The sequence below is a fragment of the Hypanus sabinus genome, chromosome 16 (genome assembly GCF_030144855.1).
Source record: "Hypanus sabinus isolate sHypSab1 chromosome 16, sHypSab1.hap1, whole genome shotgun sequence".
NCBI classification, from domain to species: Eukaryota; Metazoa; Chordata; class Chondrichthyes; order Myliobatiformes; family Dasyatidae; genus Hypanus; species Hypanus sabinus.
In genome coordinates, this window is record NC_082721.1 from 83347591 (window position 1) to 83366174 (window position 18584).

The window sequence follows — 18584 nt, forward strand, 5'->3', positions numbered from 1 at the left end:
ATGGTGATGAAAGGGCATTCAGGAGCAAGATATACCAACTAGTTGAGTGGTGTTGCAGCAACAACCTTGCACTCAACGTCAGCAAGACCAAAGAGCTGATTGTGGACTCAGAAAGGGTAAGGTGAGGGAACACAAACCTATCCTCATGAAAGGATCAGAAGTAGAGACAGTGAGCAAGTTCAAGTTCCGGGTGTCAGTATCTCTGAGGACTAACGTGAAGCAACCTATTGATGCAGCTATAAAGAAGGCAAGACAGCAACTATATTTCATTAGGAGTTTAAGGAGATTTGGTTTGTCACCTAAAACACCTGAAAACTACAAATGTACCATAGAGAGCGTTCCGATTGACTGCATCACCATCTGATATGGGGGGGGGGGGAGGGAGGTTGCAATGTGGGTGCTACTGCACAAGATCAAAGTAAGTTGCAAAATCTTGTAAAATTAGTCAGCTCCATCATGGATACTAGCCTCCCAAGGAATGGTGCCTTGGGAAGATGGCTTTCCTCACTAAGGACCTCCACCACCCAAGACATTCCCTCTTCTCATTGTTACTGTTAGGGAGGAGGTACAGAAGCTTGAAGGCACACAGTCAGTGATTCAGGATTAGCTTCTTTCCCTCTGCCATCAGATTTCTAAATGGACATTGAACCCATGAACACTATCTAACTAGTTTTTTGGTGGAACGCAACAGGCCAGACAGCATCTATAGGAAGAAGCACTGTTGACGTTTCAGGCCGAGACCCTTCATCAGGACGACTATTGATGCTGCCTGGCCTGCTGCATTCCACCAGCATTTTGTGTGTGTTGCTTGAATTTCCAGCATCTGCAGATTTCCTCGTGTTTGCTAACTAATTTTTTGTTTGTTTTTTTTGCACTACAGTACTCATTTTTAACTATCTAATAGATATATATATATGTATTTACTGTAATTCAGTATTTTTTCTCTGTTGTTATTTATCATGTAACACATTGTGCCGCACCTCAAAGTTAACAAATTTCACAATATATTCTAGTGATATTAAACCTGATTCTGATTCTGAGATGGTAAAGATCCACATTCTAATCTGAATTCATGATTGGTTTGAAGGTGAGTTGGTGTTTCATTTGGTGATAAAAATGCTGTAATTGTTAGTGGAAATCTAGAATGGTGGTTTTGGTGATTAATATGGAACCACCAGGAGATTACTATTCTATATCAGACAAACATCATCCCCAAACCCTCTGTCTATGATCTTAATCACTGCACTACACTGTAAACATTTAAACCACTTTTATAATGGCGCTAATATTGTAAATACATGCTGGTATAAGACCATAACACCGTAAGACTATAAGACATAGGAGCAGAATTAGGCTATTTGGCCCATCAAGTCTCCTCCCCCTTTCAATCATGGGTGATTATTTTTCCTCTTAACCCCAGTCTCTTGCCTTCTCCTGTAACCTTGGCCACTCTGACAAATCAAGAACCTATCAGCCTCTGATTTAAATATACCCAATGACATGACCTCCACAGCCATCTGTGGCAATGAAATCCACAGGTTCACCACCCTCTAGCAAAAGAAATTTCTCCTCATCTCAGTTCTAAGTGGTCATCCCTGTACTATGAGGCTGTGCCCTCTGCTAGACTCCCCCACTAAATGAAACATCCTCTCCATGTCCATGCTATCTAGGCCTTACGGTATTCAATAGGCTTCAATGTGATCCCCCCCTTATTATTCTAAAGTACAGTGAGTACAGGCCCACAGCCATCAAAAGCTCCTCATACATTAACCCTTGCATTAACTGGAATCATTCTCGTGAACTTCCTCTGGACCCTCTCCAATGCCAGCTCATATTTTATTAGATAAGGCAGACCAAAACTGCTCACAATGCTCTAAATGCAGTCTAACCAATGCCTTATAAAGCCTCAGCATCATATCCTTGCTTTTATATCCTAGTCTTCTCAAAATTAATACCAACATTGCATTTGCCTTCCTTACCACTGACTCAGCCTCCAAGTTAACCTTTAGGCAAACCTGCACAAGAACTCCCAAGTCCCTTTGCATCTCTGCTTTTTGAATTTTCTCCCCATATAGAAAATAATCTACTAGTTTATTCCATCTACAAAAGTGTATGACTATACATTTCCCTACACTATATCCCATTCTCCAATCTGTCCAAGTCTTCCTACAGACTCCCTGCTTCCTCAACACTACCTGTCCCTCCATTTATCTTCGTATCATCCGCAAATTTGCGCCACAAAGTCATCAATTGCATCATCCAAAATCATTGACATGTAATATGAAAAGAAGCAGTCCCTACACTGAACCCTATGGAGCAATACTTAGTCACTGCCAGCCACCTAGAAAAGTCCTCCCTCATTCCCACTCTTTGCATCCTATGTCAGCTGATCTTCTATCTATGTTAGTATCTTTCCTGTAATACCATTTGCTCTTATTAAACAGCCTCATGTGTTTCATTTTGTCAAAGGCCTTCTGAAAATAAATAAATAAATAAACATCCATTGACTCTCCTTTCTCACACCTGCTTGTTATTTCCTCAAAGAATTCCAATGGATTTGCCAGCCAAGATTCCCCTTGAAGGAAACCATGCCGACTTCGCACTGTTTTTTCATGTGCCTCCAAGTACCCCGAAATCTCATCCTTAATAATGGATTCCAACATCTTTCTGACCACTGAAGTCAGGCTAACTGGCCTATAATTTCCAACCTTCTGCCTCCCTCCCTTCTTAAAGAGCGGAGTGACATTTTCCTGCCAATCACCCACTGTTTTATCCATACTAGAATCTTTCCTGTAACAGGCCTTCTGAAAATCCAAGTACACAACAACATCAACCGGTTCTCCTTTGTCTATTCTGCTTATTATTTCTTCAAAGAATTCCTATGGATTTGTCAGGCAAGATTTTCCCTTGAAACCATGTTGACTATAGCCTATTTTATCATGTACCTCCAAGTACCCTGAGACCTCATACTTACGAAATAGAAGTGAAATATAACACTTCAGTCCTGTATTTATCATTCTTTTTAATTTTGCTCCCATGTTTCACTTCAGCTCATCTCACTGACTGCAGTTGTGCCCTATCATCTGCCTGTCATACCTCGCATTCTTGCTACACACTTCATCGACTTGTATAACGACTACCTCATCTTCAGCCCTATCGCCCCGGTTCCCAACCTTCCTCCCCAACAGCTCTCACATACCTGCCCGAAAGGATATTGGACAACCTTGAGTTCAGGTGTAACGCGTCCTTCTGGTACAGGTAACCTTCCGCAGAAGAGATCCCAATGATCTAGAAATCTGAAACCCTGACCCTTGTACCAATTCCTCAGCAACACACTCATCTGCCAAATCATCCTAATTTTACCCTCATTGGCATGTGGCATAGGCAGCAAACCAGAGATTACTACCCTGGAGGTCCTGCTTTTCATCTTTCTACCTAACTCTATATTCTCTTCAGGGCCTCCTCCCTTTTCCTAACAGTGTCTTTGATACTAATATGTACTATGACCTCCATCTATGACTGCAATATGTACTATTTGTGTATCTAGGTGCATTTTACTCCATATCCATACTTAAGCTTATTTTTATAAAATTCTTTATAATTGTTGAATGTAGTTTTTGTTGCATGCCATGCAACAAATTCCTAATACATATAAATATATATAGTGAATAAAGTTAATCCTTGATTCCCTAATTTCTTGAAAAGGTGCAGCAACCGTGGTGAGAGATTAGATAAAATTGCAGTATGATGTAGAAAACCAGTAGAGTACACATAATGCATCTATTGGAGTCTAATTAATGGATCGTAGTGTAAAGGAGTAAAGTGATAGGTCAAAGTAAATTTAAGTCGATACCATGACTGTCTATGGGCAGGTAACTCTTCTCTTGAGTCAGTCCCTTGGTGTCAAGGATGACCTATTTCCTCTCCATTTCAATGTGTTCTATGTTTCTTAAAGAGGCTTAAAGTAGACTGGACTGTATTCAGGGATTCATCTTCAAATCTGGACGAGTATGCCGCAATTATTACCAACTTCATTAAAACCTGTGTGGATGAGTATGTGCCTATGGAAATTTGCTGTGCATTCCCAAGCCAAAAGTCATGGATGAACCAGGAGGTACGTTGTCTGCTGAGGGCTAATTCTGAGGCATTTAAGTCTGGTGACCCAGGTCTATACAACAAAACGAGGTATGACTTGCAGAGGGCTATTTCAAGAGTGAAGAGTCGGTTCTAAGTAAGACATCAGATGCATGTCAGCTCTGGCTGGGTTTGCAAATTACTTCCTATAAAGTGAAGACCAATAGCATGAATGGCAACAATATTTCACTACCAAATGAGCCCGCTTTGACAGGGAGAATATAACTATAACTGTGAAGATCCCTGCTGCATCAAGTGACCCTGTGATCATTGTCTCAGATGCCGATGTTAGGCTGTCTTTAAGAAAGAGTGAACAAGGAAGCCAGTTCCAATGAAATGCTCAATAAGGCTATGAAAATTTCTGCCAACAAATGGTGGGAGTATTCAAGGATATTTTCAACCTCTCACTGCTACAGTCAGAAGTTCCCATCTGCTTCAAAAAGGCAACAATTATACCAGTGCCTAAGAAGAGTAGTGTGAGCTGCCTTAATGACTATTGCCCAGTGGCACTTATATCTATGGTGATGAAATGCTTTGAGAGGTTGGTAATGGCTAGAATAAACTCCTGCCTTAGCAAGGTCCTGGACCCACCTCAAGTTGCCTATCACCACAATAGGTCAACAGCAGATGCAATCTCAATGGCTCTTCACACGGCCTTAGATCACCTGGACAATACAAACACCTGTGTCAGGATGCTGTTCATTGGCTATAGGTCAGCATTTCACACCATCATTCTCACAATCCTGATTGAGAAGTTACAGAACCTGGGTCCCTGTACCTCCCTCTGCAATTGGATCCTTGACTTCCTAACTGGAAGACCACAATCTGTGTGGATTGGAAATAAAGTCTCCAAGTCACTGACAATTAACACTGGCATACTTCAGGGGTGTGTGCTTAGCCCACTGCCCTGCTCCCCTATACCCATGACTTTGTGGCTAGGTATAGCTCAAATACCATCTACAAATGATACAATCATTATTGCTAGAATCTCAGATGGAGTTGAGAGGGCATACAGGAGCAAGATATACCAGCTAGCTGAGTGGTGTCACGGCAACAACCTTGCACTCACTGTCATTAAGACGAAAGAGCTGATTGTGGGCTTCAGGAAGGGTAAGATGGGGGAGCATAAACCAATCTACATAGATTGGTTCATGTTCACAGAGGAATCAGAAGTGGAGAGAGTGAGAAATTTCAAGTTTGTGGTTGCAACATATTGATGCAGCTATAAAGAAAGCAAGACAGCAGCTATATTTCATTAACAGTTTGAAGAGATTTGGTTTGTCAACTAGAACTCAAAAACTTCTATTGGTGTACCGTGGAGAGCATTCTGACAGGCTGCATCACCTTCTGGAATGGAGGGGCTATTGCACCTGACTGAAAGAAGCTACAGAATGTTGTAATATTAGTCAGCTCTATCATGGGTACTAGCCTCCTTAGTATCCAAGACATCTTCAAGGACCAATTCCTTAAAAAGACAATGTTCATTATTAAGGACCCCTGTCGCCCAGGGCATGCCCTCTTCTCATTGTTACTATCGGGATGAAGGTACAGAAGCCTGAAGGCACACACTCAATGATTCAGGAACAGCTTCTTCCCCTCTGCCATACAATTCCTAAATGGACATTGAATTCATTAACACTACCTCACTTTTTTAATATATATTATTTCAGTTTTTGCACTATTTTAATCTATTCAATATATGTAACTATATTTGCTGTGATTTAATTATTTATTTTTTCTTTGTACACTATCATGTATTGCATTGTACTGCTGCTGCTAAGTTAACAAATTTCACAACACGTGCCGATGATATTAAACCTGATTCTGATTCTGATGGAGACAATTTTTTTAAAAAGCATGGGTAGGGCAGAAGGTGTTTTGCAGGCCAGGTGGGAGCATAATTCAGGAATATTTTGCTCCTTCTGTCATGTCTGCTGTGCATATGTGTATTCTTGAGGTTTGGACTCATGGTTCACAGTGCCTTCCTGAATAAACTGCATGAACCAAAAATTCTCATGAGTTGGTGGGGATTTCAAACTTTTTGGAGAAGTTTTAGGTACATTCATAACCATTTCCTGTGTCAATCTTGTAGCCTCTTGTTGTGATGAAACTTAGAGTGGACTTTCTGTTTCAGGAGTCTGATGTCAGCCATCTCAGCAACATGACATGTGCAATCAAACCAGATGAGTGTAATTTTCCATTCTGTATTTCCTCACACTATACTTAGAAAGAGACCAGTTCAGGCCACTGAGTCACTTCTCACCTACAGAGCAATCCCATTCCATCACTAATTTTCCCTTAACCTGTTCTCCCCACAATCTCATTGACTGCCTCCCGATTCTAGCCAACACACCTGGGACATTTACAACAGCTAATTACACTTCTTTGAAATGTGCAAGGAGAGAAGGGGAAGGAGGGGGGGGGATCCAATGTGTTCACAGAGAGGGCTGATAAACTCTACACAACAGCATTAGAGGTCATGACTAAACTGCACTACTATAATTATCCGTCTCCTTCTGGTGCTCCCCTCCCCCTTTCTTTCCCCCTAGGCCTCCCGTCTTACTTCATCTCCTCTTCTCCCCACCGACCCTGCTTCATCTAGCAAATTCTAGCTTGAACTCCTTCCATTCCACCCAATTTCTTATTCTGACTTCTTCCCTCTTTCTATCTAGTCCTGAAGAAGGGTCTCGTCCTGACACTTCGACTGTCTTTTCGTTTCTATAGGTGCTGCCTGGCCTGCTGAGTTCCTCCAGCATTTTGTGTGTGTTGCTCAGAATTTCCCGCATCTGCAGAATTTCTTGTGTTTATTATTTTTCTTTCATATGTGTTTTTTCTGACTTATGAACAAAATCAACCAAAACTTATTTACAGAAAATAATCCATTCATTTCCTGGAGATGTCTGTACTCTTATGAAGGAAAGTGAATAAACCCTTCTGAATACTAAAAACAAAGTACAGTGCAGATGCTGTGGCCAAATCAACACGTACAAACAAGCTGGAGGAACTCAGCAGGTCGGGCAGCATCCGTTGAAACGAGCAGTCAACGTTTCCGGCCGAGACCCTTCGTCAGGACTGAAGATAGAGGGGGCAGGGACCCTATAAAGAAGGTGCCAAGTGAAAAACCAATCAGAGGAAAGATCAAGGGGTGGGGGAGGGGATAGGCAGGACAGGTGAAGAAGGAATGTAAGGGGAAAGCACTGGGTAGTAGAAGAAGGCAGAATCATGAGAGATGTGATAGGCAGCTGGAAGAGGAAGCAGAGTGAAAGTGGGATGGGAGAAGGGAGAGGGAGGGAATTACCGGAAGTTGGAGAGTTCAATGTTAATTCCCAGGGGCTGGAGACTACCCAGACGGTATATGAGGTGTTGCTGCTCCAGCCTGAGTTTGGCCTCATCATGGCAGAAGAGGAGGCCATGTATGGACATATCCAAATGGGAATATGAAGCAGAGTTGAAGTGGGTGGCAACCGGGAGATCCTGTCTGTTGTGGTAGAAGTGCTTAATGAAGTGGTCCCCCAATCTGCGTTGGGTCTCGCCGATGTAGAGGAGGACGCACCGGATGCAATAGATGCAATTTCCCTCTCTATCCCTCTCCGCTTTTCGCAAGAATCGTTCCCTCCACGACTGCCTGGTCCACACGTCCCTCCCCACAGATCTCCCACCTGCTACTTATCTCTGCAAACGTAAGTGCTACACCTGTCCCTACACCTCCTCTTTTAGCATCATTCAGGGCCCCAAACAGTCTTTCCAGGTGAGGCAACACTTCATTTGTGAGTCTGTTGGAGTAATCTATTACATCCGGTTCTCCCGTTGCGGCCTCCTCTATATCAACGAGACCCGACGTAGATTGGAGGACCGCTTCATCGAGTGCCTCACCTCCATCCGCCACAACAGACAGGATCTCCTGGTTGCCACCCACTTCAACTCTGCTTCACATTCCCATTCGGACATGTCCATACATGGCCTCCTCTACTGCCATGATGAGGCCAAACTCAGGCTGGAGGAGCAACACCTCATGTACCATCTGGGTAGTTTCCAGCCCCTTGGTATAAACATCGAATTCTCCAACTTCCAGTAATTCCCTCCCTCTCCCTTCACCCATCCCACTTTAACTCTGCCTCCTCTTCCAGCTGCCTATCACTTCTCTCATGTTCTGCCTTCTTCTACTACCAATAGTGCTTTTCCCCTTACATTCCTTCTTCACCTTTCTTGGCTATCTCCTCCCTGCTTCCCCTCCTCCACTCTTTGATCTTTCCTCTGATTGGTTTTTCACCTGGCACCTTCTTTAAAGGGCCCCTGCCCCCTCCTTCTTCAGTCCTGACAACTGGGGTCTCGGCCTGAAACATTGACTGCTCGTTTCAACGGATGCTGCCCGACCTTCTGAATACTGATAAGTATTTTTTAATTACTATGGTAGAGTGTTGATTAAACCCTTCCAGCACTTCGAGCTGCACTTCCCAGCAACCCCCCAATTTAATCGTAGCCTAATCACGGTACAATTTACAATGAACAATTAACCTGTTAACTGGTATGTCTTTGAATTGTGGGAGGAAACCAGAGCACCTGGAGGAAACCCACGTGGTCATAGGAGAACATCCAAACTCCTTATAGGCAGTGGCGGGAATTGAACCCTGGTCACCTCTGCTGTAAAGCATTCTGCTAACCATTACGCTACCATGCCGCCCTATTCAATTAACCATTTTTTATTTCCTTTTATATTTTCAGAGAGAACCCAGAAAGGATATTTGAACTGTTTATCGAGGCCCTGTGTCCAAAATCAATAGATGACGGTGAGTGTGAAAAATTACTTAAAGGAAGAAAAAAAGTTTGCAAAGGTGGTTCTTAAATAATTTCATGTGATACATATCAAGGTTATTTGATTAAACAGGATCCATCTTTGCAAAGTCTCTCAAGCTTTCATCTGTTTTACACATTAGAACAGGATGTGGCCATTCAGAAATGCAATCACACTCTGTGGTCTGACCAGTGTCTGCATCAGCTCCATTTATCCGCCTTTAAACCTATGTCTTAATACACATAACTAACTCTGATCTATTGTTAGTAACACACACAAAATGCTGGAGGCAGCATCTATAGAGGGGAGTAAACAGTGGACATTTCAAGCTGAGACCCTTCATCAGGACTGCAGGATAGGCAACATCTATAGAGAGGAATAAACAGTCAGAAGGTCTGTGCTGCCTGACCTCCAGCATTGCATATGTGTTACTCCGGATTTTCATCATCTGCAGAATCTACTTTTCTTTGTTTTGAATGTTTCAGTTTCTTCTGCGAAAGAGTTGCAGATTTCTTGCTCCTAATCTACCCAGCTCCTCTCATCCACATCCTTTGTTCCAAATCCTGCCCCCTCCTCTAGCCAGCATCACTCATATCCCCTCCTCCACCTAGTCTACATGTTATGCCTTTCCTGATTTGGATTGTTATTTTATTTCTGCTTACTAGATCTCAATGCTTAATTGGAAGTTCACAAGTTTTTATTTAAAATTAGAATTTTATTTCTTACATCCATCTCACAAAATGGGAGAGTAAAAATCTTTATGTTGTACCTCCATCGTTATGTACAAGCAATAAGGAAAGGAATTGTGGGAGGATGTTGCCCAAACACTAAGATTGTATACAGAATTGTTTTGTACACTTGTATGTACAATCAGATGTGCAATCAGATCAATGTGTACTGATAAATCTGATGGCCTGGTGAAAGATGCTGTCCCGGAGCCTGTTGGTCCTTGCCTTAATGCTGCGGTACTGTTTGCCAGGTGGTAACTCAGTTCTCATTATCGTGTTGCTGAGCAATTAGCTTTTGCCATCACATCAGCCATTATATAAATACTTGTATTCATTCATTCATTCATTCAAACACATTCATTCATTAGATCACTCATTAGAAGTTGAAGGAATTTCAATCAGTATTTAAATCTGCCTTTCATTAGAACACTGAGAAGTACTGTCTTTTTACACCGGCTCCTTATGTACTGTAACACGTGGGTGAATGATAAAACTGCCTTCAACTACAGTTATGCCAGGACTGGAGTTATCTATCTGTCTAGCTTAAGAAAACAGGAAAAACTCTTGAGCAGGGGCAGAACACCTTCTCCTCTCAGTGAGCCTCTTATCCCCTTCCTAATTGTTCATCTTCCCTCCCTCATTTGCTTGCCTTCCTTACCATGTTGGTAAATTGGTTTATCATTGCCATGTGTACTGAGGTTACAGTGAAAAGCTAGTGTACTGATCATACAAATCAATTCATTACAACTGTAAAGCACTAACAGAGTACAGAATAAAGTGTTACAGCTATAGAGAAAGTGTAGTGCAGGTAGACAATAAAATGCAAGGTAAATTGTGAGATCAAACGGTCACCTTATCATAGTAGGGAACTATTTAATAGTCTTGTAATCATGGAATTGAAGCTGTCCTTCAACCTGTTGATGTGTGCTTTCAGGTTTTTATGAGAAGAGAGAATATTCAGGGTGTATGGGGTGCTTTGTCTATACTTTTTGTTGCTTCAGTAAAACATCCAGCATAATCAGAGTCCTTGGAGAGGGGAGGCTAGTTTCCATGATGTGCTGAACTGTAACCACACCTCTTTGCAGTTTCTTGTTGTCTTGGTCAGAGCAATTGTCATACATAAAGTTCCTGATTACAAATCAAGAATAATAAATTAAATTCAAAATCACCATATACATCTGAGATTCATTTTCTTGCAGGCATACTCAATAAATCCGAAGTAAAATAATAACCATAATAGAATTAATGAAAAACAGCTCGAACTTGGGCATTCAACCAGTGTGCAAAAAAAGCTGTAAAAATGCAAAAAGAAAGAAATAATAACAATAAAAAATAAACAATAAATATCAAGAACATGAGATGAAGAGTTCTTGAAAGTGAGTCCATTTACTGTGGGAACAGTTCAGTAATGGGGTGAGTGAAGTTGAGAGAAGTTGTCACCTTTGGTACAAGAGCCTGGTGGTTGAGGGTTAATAACAGTTCTTGAACCTGGTGGCATAAGTCCTCAGGGTCCTGGATGCTTGTCCTGATGGTAGCAGTGAGAAGAGAGCATGGCCTGGGCAGTGGTGGTCCCTCAGATGGAGGCTGTTTTCCCTTCAAAACCTTTGTTGTTTCCATGCCAGCATGTGATGCAGCATTCAATATACTCTACACCACACATCTATAGAAGTTACAGTATATTTATAGAAGTACACATTTCTAGTATAGCCATGTTAGTGAGGCTCAAAGGAGGCGTTGCCAAATTTCTTTAGCCTCCTGAGGAATTACAGGCACCGGTGCACTTTCTTGACCATGGTGTTTACATGGTTGGACCAGGATGGAAAATTTGGTGATTGCTGTTTAGTGACTGTGGTCCGACTGAAGTAGTGTTCAATAATGTCCAGTGCTACCCCCATTTTCTGGTGCTATACAAATGATCTGGACAAAAATACAGCCTATTATAAGCAAGACTGGCTTTGTGATTAACAGTAAAGAGAAAGGTCTAGGCTGCAGGAAGTTATTGAACGTAGAACATAGCACAGGACAGCAGTGGAACAGGTCCAGCAGCTCATGATGTCTCTGCTGTCTTCACATGATCTATATCCCTCCGTTCCCTGCATTTCCAGGCGTCTAAAATCTCGTAAATACCTTTTCCATATCTACTTCCACTACTACCTCGGCAGCCTGTACTAGGTACCTACCACTTTCTATATATGAAAAAAACCTTTAAACCTTCCCCTTCTTACCATAAATGTGTGTTCTCTGATACTTGATATTTCTACCAGAAAAAAATTTTTGACCATCTGCCATACCAAAGCTTCTCATAATTTTCTAAATTCCCCTCATCTTCCATTGTTCCAGAAAATATGTTAGGGACATTTAAGAGACTCTCATATAGGCCTCAGATGATAGATAAAGCAACACACACAAAATGTTGCAGGAGCTCAGCAGGTCAGGCAGAATTTATGGAAATGAAAAAAAACATTTTGGGCTGAGACTGTTCTTCAGGACTGAGAAGGAAGGGGGGAGATGACAGAGTAAAGGTGGGGGGAGGGGGAAAGAGGCTAGCTGGAAGGTGATAAATGAAGCCAAGAGAGGGGGTAAGGTCAAGGGCTGAAGAAGAGGGAATCTGTTAGGAGAGGAAAGTGGACCATGGGAGAAAGGGAAGGAAGAGGGGATAAATATAGATTAATGGAGGGCTATGCAAAAGGGAAATGTTAGATTGATCTTAGAGTAAGTTAAAACTTTGTGGCCCAAAGAATCCTATGGTACTGTTCTAAGTTCTAAAACTACTAAATTTGTCTAACTTTTCATGACATCTCATACCCTATAATCCAGTCAGCAGCCTGGTAAACATCTCTTGTACCCTTCACATACCTCCTGCAATGAGGTAAAAAGAAATGTTTACAATGTTCCCAGTGTAGCCTAGCCAAAGTTTTATATAGCTGTAACTTGGCTTTGTTGTAACTTGGCATGACCCTGTGAACCCTTACCGGTCCTCCCACATTCCAGAGACGTGTGGGTTAGTAGGTAATTTGGTCACTTGGCTGAAATTAGGCGGTACAGGCTCGAGGGCCAGAAGAGCTTGTTATCATACTGTATCTCTCAATAAATAAAAGTTTTTCCCCACTCTCCTTAAACCTATACCTTCTAATACTTGATGCTCCAGACCCCTACGCTCCAAGGAAAATAGTCCTAACCTGTCCAACCACTCCCTAAAACTCAGTCACTCAAGTCCCAGTAACAACCTTGTTAATCTTTTCTGCACGCTTTCCAGTTTAGTAACATCTCCCCTACAGCACAGTGACCTAAAATGGAACGCGATACCCCGAGTGCAGACTCACCACCACCTTGTACAACTGCAACATAACCTACCCAGTTCCATACTCAGTGACCTGACTGATGGAGGCAGCATGCCCAAATCCTTCTTCACCACCCTACCCTGTCAGAGAACCATGCACCAGAACAGCTGCTGTTCTATAACACTTCCCAGAACCCCTACCCCTAATTTGCCTAAATTAAACTGCATTTGCAATTCTTTGGTGTAATTATCCAGCTGATTAATATCTCCTATAATATTTGATAACTTTGTTTACTGTCAATGACCTCACCTGTTTTATTGTCATTGGCAAACTTACTGTCCCTGATACATTCGCATCCAAATCGCTGATATGCATATATGACACAACACTGGGCCCAGGCACTGACCCTTGACCCCTCTGGTTATGGGCCTCTGGTCCTTCCACCATCACTGTCTGCTTCCTACTTTCAAACCAATTGTACATCTATCCAGTTAGCCAACTGGTCCTGGATCCCATGCAGTTTAATCTTCCTAAGCAGCCTGCCAGGTAGAAATTTATTCCACCACCTCTCTCTGCTTCCTACCATCAAACTATAGAGAGTACATCTACTACTCTCCCCTCATCAACCTTCTTGGTTAGTTCATCAAAACATTCATTCAAGTTCCTAAGACATGATCTCCTACATATAAAGCCCATGTTGACGACCCGTAATCAACCTTTACCTTTCCAAATGCATGCATATCTTATCCTTTGGACTGATCTCCAGTAAATGACCTACCACAGATATTAGGCTGACTCATCTATAGTTCCTGGGTTATGTTTTCAAAGTCTGTTTAGTTTCTCCTCAATGGCTTGATTATATGGCATGAAAGTGGCAAGGCAATTCAATATAGAGAAAGGTGAACAATATAAAGGAATCCATATTAAATGCCAAGATCTTACAAGTGTAAGGAACTGAGAGGTATTGGAGAATATGTCTAGTTGAAGGTAACAGGACAGCTGGTGAAGGAAGCACTTTATTGACAAAGACAGGATACATAATCACTGGAGGATCAGCAACTTTTTTGGTGTTATAATTTCAGAGGACCTGCCCTGGGTCCAATACGTGAGTGCAATTACAAAGAAAGCATGGCAGTCTCTACTTCTTCAGGAGTTTGCGAAGATACAGCATTGCATCTAAAACTCTGATGAACTTCTGTAGATGAGTAGTGCAGAGTATATTGACTGCCTGGTATGGAAACACCAATTCCCTTGAATGGAAAATCCTGCAAAAAGTAGTGTATATGGCCCAGTCCATCATGGGTAAAGCCCTCTCCACCACTGAGCAGATCTATGTGAACTGTTGTCACAGGAAAGCATCATCCATCATCAGGGACCCCCACCACCCAGGTCATACTCTCTTCTCACTGCTGCCATTGAAAGAAGATACAGGAGCCTCAGGACTCACAGCACTAGTTTAAGAAACTGTTATTACCCCTCAACCATCAGGCTCTAGAACCAAAGAGGACAACTTCACTTGCCTAATCACTGAACAGTTCCCGCAACCTGTGGACTTACTTTCAAGGACTCTTTGTCTCATGTTCTCGATATTCATTGCATATTTATTTTTTGTTATTATTATTTATTTAGTATTTGAACAGTTTGTTGTCTTTTGCACTCTAGTTGAACATCCAAGTTAGTGCAGGTTTTGATTGATTTTATTATGGTTATTATTCTATTATGGATTTATTGAGTGTGCCCACATCAAAATGAATCTCAGGGTTGTATATGGTGACATATACGTACTTTGATAATAATTTTACTTTTGAACAAGAGAAGCAGGATTATGCATAAAACATAAAAATAAAAAACAATAGCTATGCCGAACAATATGTTGTTCTGATCACCAAACAAAAATGTGAGAGCACTAGAGAGAGTGAAAAGAAGATCTGTGGATTTTGACAGCTGAAGTATTATTAGATGGGTATGAAATTTTGAGAGACTTGGACAGGGTGAATAGGAATGAGCCACAATACAGACTAAAATTGTGCAAGTGGTTTAGTTAAAACCTTACTCCTCAGATGGGACTCGTCTGCTGTGATTGGCAGCTCATCAAGAAAGAAAACTCTGATCTCAAACCTCCACTGCCTGTGGCTATACCCACTCATGGGGACGGCATTGGGGTAAACCCCAAGGGAAAAGTCTGGAGCTAGAATCCTTAAAGCAGTCCAACGTTGAGCTTAGTGCTGACCGGCAACTCCTGTGGTGCCAAACTGTATCAGCGTCTGCAGTCCCCTTGGATTCATCAGCTACATGGGGAGGGGAAGCCTGCTGAATGGGCAATAACTTGCTCTCCATATCCTACTGCCCTAACTTGCGTACCGGCTTGTGTGTCACGTAGACAGCTATGGTCGACCCGACCAAAGGAGGGCCCCAAAATTCTCAAATCTCCCAGTATTTTTACTGGTTGCTATGGACATAAATGACACTCTTCTGTACTGCCTATTTCTGTGAGAAAAGTAGCATAACCACAGATATAATTAGTGTCCTCATTATTAGTAAATGCATCATGAGCATTTCAATGGTGCAATTTAATATCAGAGATTGTACAGTATACAGTATATTACTTAAAATTCCTACTCTTTGCAGACATTCAGGAAATAGAAAAAAATCCCAAAGACAGAAAACAACCTAAAAGCTCCCCTCCACCCTCCCATGCACAGCAGCAGCAAAAGCATCAATCCTTCCCCCTTTACTCCAGCAAAAGTATCAACCCCCCCATCCCACCACCCACCATGCAAGCAATAGAAAGCCCCAGTGACCGTGATCCATCAAGAACTATCGTCCATCCCAACACTTCGCTGTCTCAGACTCTTTCTCTCACTAGGGGTGACAAACGGCTTGTTGTTTCGATGTTATAATCTGCCGTGTCACTTGTCCAAGTTCCCCGACTCAAGGACCAACAGAATCTCATTCCCCATCGAGAGAGAAAGAGAGAGAGAGAGAGAGAGAGAGAGAGAGAGAGATCACTCAAGTACAGGGACCTTCTTTCGACAGCACCATACACTGACTGCTATGTCAATGTTTCAATCTCCCATAATGCTTCAGTCAGCAACATCAGCCTGGTATTGAGTCATCCACAGGGCCACACCCCAAAGGCACACATCTTCCAGGCCACATCTGGGGATATCAAAATGCCAAGCTACACAGTAAGTCCAAGAGTAAAAACCTTGCAGCACCACCTGTGAAGAACTATAGTTTGAGCCGCAGCTGTAGATCATTGGCTCCAACAGGACCCTAGCCACCTTGAAAAGAAAAAAGAGACACAAGGAGACTGTTTCGCAGACAAACTGGAAGTCGCCTGTGTCTGCAAAAACCTCTGGCACCATCTTTAGCTCCTCCCACTCCTCTTTGCCTTGAGATTTGGCCAGAAGGCTTCAAAATATGTCTTTGTGTTCAGTTACCTGACTCTGATGAAGATACTATAATTCACTACAATAAAAACAGAAAATGCTGGAAATACTCAGCAGGATAGACTACACCTGTGGGAAGAGAACTAAGAGTTAATGCTTCAGACTGAAAGCCCTTTGTCAGAACCGGCAAGGAGATAAACCAAGCTTTTTAAACTGCAAGGAGGGTTGGATGGGGAGGAATGGCTCTGATCAATTGAAACTGATGTGACCATGGAGTTAATCAGGATTATCTGATCAATGAATGAATGGGAGTAGTTAAGAGAGTGAGAAGACATTCAAAAGAATGTAGGAGTCGGGAAATGTAGAGATGGATGATGTGCTGGGCAGATCAGACTGTGCATGTTTTGCACTCCCAGAAAAAAGAATAAAAAGAAAAAAAAACAACATAACAGCTGAGAAAATATTACAGATCCAGACTGAGATATCAAGTTACCTGGTGACTAATTTGCCTATCTACTGAATGGAAGAAAATGAAGTTACTTGGAAACCATTATTTGGAAATAAATAAAAGAGATATGGATTAAGCTTAAACGCCTATAATTAAATAGCTGGTCTACTCACTGGGAATGTACAAAGTGCAGGTAATTAAAATCTGCGTATATTTGAATGTAAAATGTATAGGTCATTCAGTTCCACAAACAAGTTCCAACAGCCAGTTAGATCCTGTTCTGCAACTCCATATAGGTCCAGATGCCTTCACATCCTTGCCTAACAATCTGTTGATCTTAGTCAAGCAGCTGCTGCAGAGTCAGTCCTTTAAGGAGAAGGATATCATCTTATTTCTATAACTCTTTCAGTGAAGTGACACTTCCTGACATCACCCATGATCATCCAAGCCCTAAAGCCACCTCCTTATTCTGTCTGACTTCCACCCTCCTTGTTTCCAATCCTGATGAAGGGTCTAGAGTCTCGGCTCGAAGCATTGACTATTTATGCCCCACCAGAGATGCTTCCTGCATTGCTGAGTTCCTCCAGCATGTTGTGTGTGTTGTTCAAGAATTCCAGCATCTGCAGAATCTCTTGTGTCCCTGAAGTTATTAATGTCTTTGATCTCTCCACCAAAAAGAAAAGCATTTTTCTCAAATTCTTTTTAAGTTTTAAATGGTTTGGTCAGATCACTGCTCAGTCTTCATAACTCAGAACACAAGCCAACTCCATTCAGTCTTTCCTCATGATGTCTGAACCTGGATTGAGTGCTGTCAGTCCCAAGGCAGCTACAACTGAGGCACCTCAGGTACACCAATATACTTTGCATCACAGACAATATTCAGGCAAAGTAACCTGCTGGTATATTTCTGTCTTCTCTTCGAGTGCAAAGCAGGCCTTAAATCTGTTTCACCTCTGTGATCAGACAGGAAATGTCACTAGACCAGCCTAAAGCACTATCCCTTTTAAAAAGCTGGGCATTTGTACAATGCAAATGTACTACTATTGCCATTGAACTTTACCAAGGCCACTGGAAAAGCATTTCCATTGTCTCCAGATTCTCCTAAGCATAACCTGTTGTTTGAAAATTCTCCTCCATACTTCTAATATCCTTCATGTCTGTAATTTCTGTAATTTTTTTCCAGCCCTTCAATCCTCCCAAGACTTGGTACTCCCTCAGCCTTTGCCTCAGACTTGATCAGTAGCCAGAATTTCTTCCCTAAATATCTCTGCCTCTTCACCTTTTTTTATTTTTGCTTCTTTATTGTTTAAGACTACCTCACCGACTGTATGTTTGACTATTTATCCTTTATGCAGCCCAGCATCAGTCTGGTTTAATAACACACCTGTAGTGTCAGGACCACAATTCATGTAGTCTGTAATGTTTTGCCAATCTCAGCCAGGGTCTATGGGACAGAGGTGTAGAAAGAATGGTGGTTAATCCGAGTGCAATTGATTAAAGGAACCCAGGCACTCCTGAATACTGTGGTGGGGAATGAGCATATCTAAACAAAGATGCATAATAGTCAAATACCTGACAACACTCTCTCAGAAATGATTTAAGCCCACTTTGTGCTGCACGGATAGCCCGCCCTTGGCTGGAGGTGGATGTCTGGGTGGGAGGAGTAAAAGCTTAAGACATTAAAGCAAGCAGAGCAGGTTCAAGATTTGGAGTCTGCTGCACAGTGACTCATTTCTGCAAATCTGGATTTTTTTTCTCTCTGTCTTAAAGTAGTGCTGAAGCCACAAGTTTCCTGTTGAGCTCCTTACC

At 42.0% G+C, this 18584-nt stretch overlaps 1 protein-coding gene across 6 annotated transcripts in view; it reads left to right on the forward strand.

Annotated features, from left to right (window-relative positions):
* LOC132406514 (DENN domain-containing protein 1B-like) overlaps positions 1-18584 on the forward strand; it is a 127184-nt gene that overhangs the window by 27139 nt on the left and 81461 nt on the right. For 3 of the 6 annotated variants that reach the window (XM_059992291.1, XM_059992290.1, XM_059992293.1), the window contains 2 exons: positions 6269-6323; positions 8857-8921. Coding sequence is in view for 2 of the 6 variants with exons in the window: in XM_059992288.1 (XP_059848271.1) it covers positions 8857-8921 (65 nt within the window). In the remaining 4 variants the exon portion in view is untranslated. The remainder of the gene's footprint in view (positions 1-6268; positions 6324-8856; positions 8922-18584) is intronic. The other 3 variants (XM_059992292.1, XM_059992288.1, XM_059992289.1) reach the window with 1 other exon arrangement.